This window comes from Hevea brasiliensis, chromosome 17 (genome assembly GCF_030052815.1).
Source record: "Hevea brasiliensis isolate MT/VB/25A 57/8 chromosome 17, ASM3005281v1, whole genome shotgun sequence".
Lineage (NCBI taxonomy): Eukaryota > Viridiplantae > Streptophyta > Magnoliopsida > Malpighiales > Euphorbiaceae > Hevea > Hevea brasiliensis.
Window position 1 is genome coordinate 58162405 of NC_079509.1, and position 8579 is coordinate 58170983.

At 35.6% G+C, this 8579-nt stretch overlaps 1 protein-coding gene across 1 annotated transcript; it reads right to left on the bottom strand.

Moving 5' to 3' along the window:
• Nucleotides 1-880: 880 nt before the first annotated feature.
• LOC131175562 (phosphomethylethanolamine N-methyltransferase-like) lies at nucleotides 881-3154 on the bottom strand. Its single transcript, XM_058140193.1, has 6 exons — nucleotides 2951-3154; nucleotides 2127-2407; nucleotides 1576-1737; nucleotides 1421-1474; nucleotides 1257-1331; nucleotides 881-1157 (listed from the first exon to the last, which is right to left on the bottom strand). Exons 1-6 carry the CDS (start codon nucleotides 3117-3119, stop codon nucleotides 1059-1061), a joined length of 840 nt encoding a protein of 279 aa, XP_057996176.1. The 5' UTR covers nucleotides 3120-3154; the 3' UTR covers nucleotides 881-1058.
• Between the last annotated feature and the right edge of the window lie 5425 nt (nucleotides 3155-8579).

Here is an 8579-nt window from a genome sequence, read left to right on the forward strand (position 1 = left end):
AGTATATATTTTACATAAATTATAAATTAAAGTATATGAAGTTAAACAAGTTCAAATATTAACAACCAGATTTGGGATGATTTCCAATGATTTAAGATAATCTTTAATTAAATTTAAATAATAAAAATAATAATTAAATTTAAATTTAAATGGGATAATTTTCGCAAGTAATTTTTCCATTATCACCCCTAAGCCGATTTAATGGATCTTGAGATTGGTACCGAGGACAGCATCAGGACCAGGCCGTATAGGCAAATTTTTTGGCACGGTAACTTTGTTTTTGGATAATGTAGGGCTACAAATAATTGGGCCAAGGGCCGTTATACTGAAGGCGCTGACTGCTGAGCTTATTGAGTCAGTCCTCTCTATTTTATTTTTTTTTCTGTCCTCTTTTGCTTCTCAGTTGGAGATTTTTCTTTTGTCAGGATCATGTGATTTTATTGTCCCACAGTAGTTTAGAATAAGATGTTTGTATTATATATAAGATTTGGACAAACTTTCTCTCGTTTAGCTAACTTTTAGCTAACTTTTGGAATAGAGTTAAGCTGATCTATTTTCTCTACAAATTTCAGTCCTAATGAGTAGAGTAACTGACTATTTGCGACTTTCGGGTCAGCTAAACTCAGCTGTGAGCTTAATAACATTCCCAATACTTCTCTTCTTTATGGTAGGATTTGCACTCTTGACCTCTCAAGGATCGCAGGAGTATTCTGCAAAAATGTGGGATGCCAAGAGCATGATGTGTGCTGTTAATCTGTTTTCTACAATTGAAATTTGGGCTATAGTTGGGGGATGGTTTGATGGCGTCCAAGAGCACCAGGGACATGGACAGTGATGTGGGATTGGATTGTTGCATTTCCATGGATACCTGCTCTTTATACTGGTGCATTCTCAATTGGATTATACTTATGTCTCAATGAATGGATAGTTTTATTAAGACATGAAAATGCTAGAATAGTTTTAAGTTCAGACTTCAGCCATGGACTTGAGTCATACAATGATCAAAGATACGTTTCATCGCTCAGAACATTTATTTAAGAAGTAGAGCATGTGATGAGTCAATTTTTCTTTGCAATAAACAGGCCCCAACGCTGCTCACCGGATGAACTCCTGATCAACTTTGCCTTCCATCCACCAACTATGTCGTTATAGTCTTCCTGGTTATAGACAATAAACAAGAAAAGTGTACAAATAATGAGTTCAAGTTTAGAATAAATTAGATAAATAAGATCAAAACAAATAAGGCTTAAACGCAATTCAGAAAAGTCTTGGATGAATTCATCCCTCCCCTTCTCAACAGCATTTAATTCCCGTTGCAGCACTTGATTGAACTGCAGCACAAGAAACAAGTTTTAGACTGCAAAGCCAACACAATTTATATTTATACAAGCTTCACAGGAAATAAAGGTTCGAGCAAAACCTGATCAGTTCTGTCCTCTGCAATGACATCATCAAAACCAGCATCCCTAAGCATCTATGTATTGTTCAGAATAGAATAAAAAGGTTAGCATTTCAGGAACTGTAACCAAACAACCACAAAAAGAAAAAACCATGTTATTCCTTGTGAAAGTATACCTGCCCATATGCTTCTACATCATGAAGATCATATCCTCTCTGCTTAATATACTCCGCAAATTCCGGTGATGGACTACCAGCACTCTTGCAATAATAACTAATAAGAACTTTACCCCCAGGCTTCAACCATTTGAAGAATGATCTAAACAATGCAGGTTTGTCCTGAAGTATTATGGAAGCAAATGTATACACATGTTAAGATGTAAAATTAATCAACTCAAATATCAGACTAAGTCAATTTGACAGCTGCCTAATACAGCATCCAGTCAATGAACAAATAAATAATTGTAACAAATCTCTTCCATCAGTGCTAAAATGAAAAGATTCTCCGCAAGTCTATGCTTGTTTATGTTCGTCGGGTGCGTTTACAATTTTGAATGTGAAGAGGCTACCAGGGCTTAATTCTATCCAGGAGGGGGTACAAAGAAGCCTGGCATATTGACTGGTAACTATCTTAGCAACATTGTTAGGAAAGGTAAAGTCCCGAACCAGATTTAAGAAATTTAGAAAGGGAGAAAGAAAAATACATAAAAACATAAGAAGAGTCTCACTTGAATGTACAGAATAGTGTCACGGCTGTAGATAACATCAAATGTGTTGTCAGGATATGTCTTCTTTGTGCAGTCAGCAACTTCAAACTTAACAGTGCATTTGAGTCCAGTGGCACATTCGAGGGCAAATAAAATCATATTGATGGAGAGATCAATGCCAACAACTTCCACACCAAAGTTCTCAGCCATGTAAAAGTCACCTCCTCCAATACCACATCCAACATCTAGAACTTTCTGACCAGGCTTAAGATCCAGCTTTGCCACAAATTCTTTAGTTGTTTCTGCACAAATGCTAAGGTATATTTGAAAACAATGCAAGCAAACAGAAATAAGAGATGACTACCCTAATCTTCAAAAACAAAATTTCAAATTGGTAGTTTATATTCTAAGAACTTTTTTCCAAGAAACCCTATTAAAAATAGGCATATTTAAAACAATAAGCATTTAAGTATAGTTGTCATAATATACATCACAAAGTATATATTTTTGTATATTAAGATCTATAATCACTTAAATGTACTGCAAGACATGTATCACATAAAATAGATACCAATCATCCTTGAGTGCTGATGTGTATCATTGTGTGTTTTTTTGTGCAAAGATCTAAAAAATGGTGATGGAAATGCAAATCCATAAGAAGTTGCACTCATACAATCATATTTCTTTTTTCCTTTCAAGCATTAATGTTTTTTGTGCTTACCCTTTAGCTTGCAAAATTCAAAACTATTTTCATTCTTGTGGTAAGGACATTAAGCAATAGTGTAAAAAAGGCAACTGATTTTTCCCCCGACAGAAGAGAATTAGAAAAGGAAACTGCAGCATACCAATTCCTCCTGTGCTCACATAACCTTGTCCAAAGACACGCTCGTAGAGTAGGATGCCATTAGATTCATATTGAACATTATCCAAGAATTGCTGGAACCCCTTATCATCTTGTGAACGTACTTTCTGCCATATCCAACATATCTGTAAAATGCAAACATCACTCCGCATTGTCAGCAAACTAATTCACATGAGACTTTGAGAAACAAAATCAAATATGTCCAACTTATTGTGAAAACCCATATACATTTATTATTTATTTTTATTTTATTTTAATTAGCTAACAATAATTTAATATATTTATAAAAAAATATATATATTTTATTAGATGGTCTGCTTATTTATTTTTAGATATATATATTATTTTTGAAATTTAATATATATCTGCAATCTGAACAACCCAGTTCAATAATAACTCTTATCCCATTCTACACCTAATAGGACTCTTGAAATATATATATATATATACCCTAATCATCTCTTCTACTAAACTTTACTCTTAAAACCTCTTTGTCACCTCCTTTTTCTATCAAATACTCTCAACAGAGAATCCCTAAAATTTTTACTTCTCTATTCATCACATTCGATTCTGTTTTCAAGGTAAAAATTCTCATTCTTTATTCAATAATGGATGAATTTGATTTTATTTTCTTTCATTAATTTGTTACAACTACTCTAGAAACTTATTTTTTTTCTTTGATCATTAGTATTGAATTGGGTTGATCGTAATTGCTGTTGAATAATAATTGATTATTATATATATATATATATCCCACGCATCCCGTCTCGTCCCTAAACCATGCATCAGTTTTCGTCCCGTCCCACGCGTCCCGTCTCGTCCCTAAACCATGCATCAGTTCTCGTTTATATATATATATATATAACTGTTCATCCAAATCTGCACCTCTGCGATTCCGCAAATATATATATAAAATATAATAACTTATATATATATATATATATATATATATATATATATATATATATATATATATATATATATATATAAGTTATTATATTTTATTATTATTTAATATTTTTCTTTAATATTTTGGGTGTGTAGGAGATTTGAATATTCAATCGGTCAATTGAAATTGTCTCTCTTCCATTGAAAATAACTATTGTCTTGGAGGTTCCAGGTGAGTGGTAATTATAGTACATGGCACCGTTTAGTCCCTTTTAAAATTTCTTAGCATTAAATTTGTTATTAAATGAAATTTTAAATCAATATTTTAACAATTATTTTATATGTGATTTTCTAGAGTTTTATTTTATTATTGAATTTTATTTCGATTTTGATTAAATAATTGATTTTATCAACTATCTCTGCATTAGACCCATTAGGATTTCGGGAACAGGCCTTTAATGTATTTATATTGATTGATATTTGACTATAAAATTTACCGATGTATTACTGAATTGATTTGAGATTGATTTGATTTTATTGAATTGATTTGAGATTGATTTGATTTTATTGACTCTCTGAAACTATTGAAATACACTATTGGAATTGCACTATCAGTTATTATTTGCTATCTGAAATTTTTTATTGATTTTGATTGATTTGTACAAATTGATTTTCTATTTTGAATTGGTACCTGTGCCCAGTATCTGTTTCTGTTATCTGGCCCCGCCGTGTGGACTATCACGGTATTAGGTTGCATTGTCGAGTCATGCATCATTGCAGTTTATGGTTTGCATTAGTATCATATGCATTGATATATCAAATAGGTATGATGAGAGGAAAGAATGATAGATAATGACGGACAATAGTAGGTGAAGCGGTGACAAGACAAATGATATACTCGTCGGTAGAAAAAGTTCAGGATCAAATTAATGACCCTAGATAAGGGTGGAATTAGTGTTGGAATAATTTATTAGTGAGAGAAATCTTTAGGAATCAACAAAAGTTAAGGGCACAATATAAACGATGATGGATATGAATCAAAGTTAATAAATTATAAAATATTATGTCAAGAAGGAAAATGGATACGGTAAAGGGTTCATGCAGATGATACCTTATAGGTAGAGCATAATTGTGCTAGGAGATGATGAAATTTGGAGAGAAAGACCAAGAAACTTAGGTGAAACGTTATAATATGACAATCGGGTGTAGTTGAATATAGAGGATATTTTCCTTTCTTTTCAAGTTTAGCTCGTGTTTTTGATTCCAGGCGTTATAGAGGCAAGGAGACCTAGTTATTTGAGATTTTGATAGGCACCAATTCATATACAATTTCTGATATGAGAAAAGTGCATACCTAGTGTTAAGTATGAAAGGATCGATCAGGAGATTGTGGGGAGTTTAAATTGAGTTAGCTACTTTAAACTATGAGCTAGATGAAGTACTATTTATGGATGAGTTTCAATAGATGGGTAATTTGAGGTTGAAGTTTAGAAAGCTATGCGGTATATATGATTATATTAAGGAGAATGAACACGTGAAGTATCTTGTTTGGAATTAAGGCATGACACATATTTCCTACAGCGTGTTTAGTTGGATGGAACTTATAGTTTATGGGGCTCAAATTCATCCAGGATAAGCAATTTCCTACTAAGGCTGGTAGGGAATGATAAAGTTCTGATAGTTAAGTTTGAAAAAATGTGAAACAAGAAAAATTTTCTATAGGTAATTATAAGTGTTACATAAGGTGAAGAAGTAAATCATAGGGTTAGAATTCTTGAAGTAATGAAACTAGTATTCAAGATAAGACTAAGAAATAAAAGAAAGTTAAAGTTGATGTTGGGTTAGACATCTTTGAAGGAAAAGGTGTAATGTTGAGATAGGACTATAATTTAGGAATATTGAAATGATACCAACAATACCAAAAATAGGAAAAGGGAAGTGGATAAGATGCAAGGACAAGAGAGAGCTTCGATAAGAGAGCTCGGTTATAATGATGAGGATAAAGTGTCTCCCAAAACCCCCTGTGTGTTGGCACTACGTGAGTGGTGAAGGATCGAGTTGGCCTTGGGTGTGTTTTTTGAGGGAATAGAAGATGCGAGAAATAGAAAGGTAGTGGCTTATGCTTTAGGCGGCATTGGCATGCAGCGAACTGCCCCACCCATGATTTGGAAATGGCGGGAGTCTTTGCTTTGAAAAAATGCAGAACCACTATCTGTATGGTGAAGTGTGCGAGATATACATCGATCATAAGAGTTTAAAGTACATCTTCCAAGAGAGGAATTTAAACTTGAGGCAGAGGAGATGGATGGAGCTGAAAGACTATGATTGCACCATCCGGTACCACCACAGGAAGGCCAATGTTGTAGATGCTGGCGAAAATCTTCGCGATTTGGCGCACATTTACAGAGAAGAGCCCGTTTGATGAGGAAGTACATGAGTTGATGGATCAAGGTTTAATCTAGATCTTTTCGGATGATGGGGTATTGTTGGCTCACTTTTCGGTGAGGCCGGACCGAGATTGAGTTAGAGTTTCCACCCCCTGAGAGACCAACAATTGATGAAGATCATAGAAAGAAATGACAAGGTGAAGGTGGTGAGTTTGGATTTGCCAATGATGGCGCCCTAGTGCATCTCTAGGATATGTGTGATGTGGACAACCTCGGGAATGAAATCATGCGAGAGGGCACACTATACCTCAGTCTGATATCCACTGTGTTCCACCAAGATGTACCATGATGTGAAAGATAGCTATTGGTGGAATGGCATGAAGAGAGACATACTTTGTGTCCAAGTGCTTGACTTAAGGTGAAGTTTGAACACTATCCCGAATGGAAGTGGGAAATGAGTACTATGGATTTGATGGTTGCCTGCGAGGATATGATTCGATATGGGTAATTGGGGCCGTCGACCAAATCAGCTCACTTTTTTGTAAAGACTACACAGTATGCCCGGCTCACATTAGAAATAGTCGATTGCATGGAGTTTGCCCATAATAGAGGGCTCAGTTCACTTCGGTTTTGGAGAAAGTTGAGGCTTAGCACCTGATTGAACATGGCTTTCCACCGAAAGGACAATCCAAACGGAAGACATGCTTCGCATGAGTGTTTTGGATTTTGGAGGTCAATGGGATGACGACGCTTTTTGTGGAGTTTGCCTACAACAACGATTATCACTGCCACCTATGAGGCACTATATGGAAGAAAGTGTAGGTCTCGAAATGGGGAAGCGAAGGTGCATGATGTAGACCTAGTGCACTTACTGCAGGTAGTTCCTGAAAAGTTATATGTGGAGTTTGATGGCGACTATGTATTCTGAAGGTATCTCCAATGAAGGAGTCATGAGATGGAAAGAAGGGCAAGTTGGCACCTCGTATATCGGACATTTTGAGGTTCTGGATAGAGTTGGCGATTGCCTACGGTTGGAGCTACCACCCAACCTCTCTCACGTTCATCCGTGTTTCACATCTCCATGCTAAATACATTCCGATCCTTCTCATGATGTGATAGAGCTAAAAGAAAATTTGACATTTGAGGAGCCATAGTGGACTACCAAGTGAGGCAGTGAGATCAAGCAGATCCCTATGGTTAAGGTTTTGTGGAGAGTCGATCGGTGGAAGAGTGCGGACATGCAGCAAGTACCCATATTTGTTCAATGTATAATCATGTGCTTTATTACGCTTGTGTAAAATTAGTTTTGCGTAAGAGGGAAGAATGTAACACTGATTTTTATATATTATTATTGGGTTCGTGTAGGTATCCTCACGGAAAAGTCTGGATCGAGGTTTTGGCTACCCCACCATTGTCGAGCATCTTCAATGCCGAACCTTGTTTTTTCGTAATTTTCTAGTGCTTAAATAGGATTAAAAATCCATAAAATATTCGTGGTAGCTTAGAAAATTACGATTCTTTTGCAATAGCTTAGTAATATTGCTAAGGACAGTAGGGCAAAGTTTTATAATTTTAGAGCTTGTTTGGGCAAAAATGATCAATAATAAGGACTAAATTGAAATTTTGCGTGTTGTGATGGATGATTGATTTGATGGGCCCAGGATGGGCTGTGTGATGTGATTGAGTTGTGGATATATGGATTGTGGATATAGAAGTGTGTTTTGAGCCCTTTTGCAGGTTGGGTAGGTCCTAGGTATAGGGGAGACTCTTGGGATTTTCGGCATGACTTAGGGCGTATTTGGTCTTTTCTTTATTTGTATTGAGTCATTTGTGTTAAATAAATGTAATGTAATTGTCCTTCTTCCGGCCGCCATAATTTGTCGTCAAGTTTGTGAGTAAAATATTAATTTTAGCTGTAATTCGATATTATTATATGTTCAAACATGCCCATGCATCACTTATATGCATATATTTATGTAGTTAAACTCTAGGCACGAATTATGTTGCATTGATATAATGTGCCATGAGTGTTGTTGTAGTAATTTGGAGCAGCGTGCGTTGGCGTGCGTGTGATGTGGTGTGGACTATGGATAGGGCGGTAGACACGGCTTGAGTTCTTATTTGGGACCGGTCCTTGGGTAGACACGGCTTGAGTTCTTATTTGGGACCCGATTTGGTATTTAAGTGGAAGTCGATGAAGTTCTTGGCACAGATTGGATTTAAGAGAGGTATAGGGATCGGCTCCATATACTATGAATGATGTTACAGGTGCGTGAGTGCTCCAAATTACCTTTTGATGCTATGATGTGAATATGATGTTGATGTTGCATTTCACGC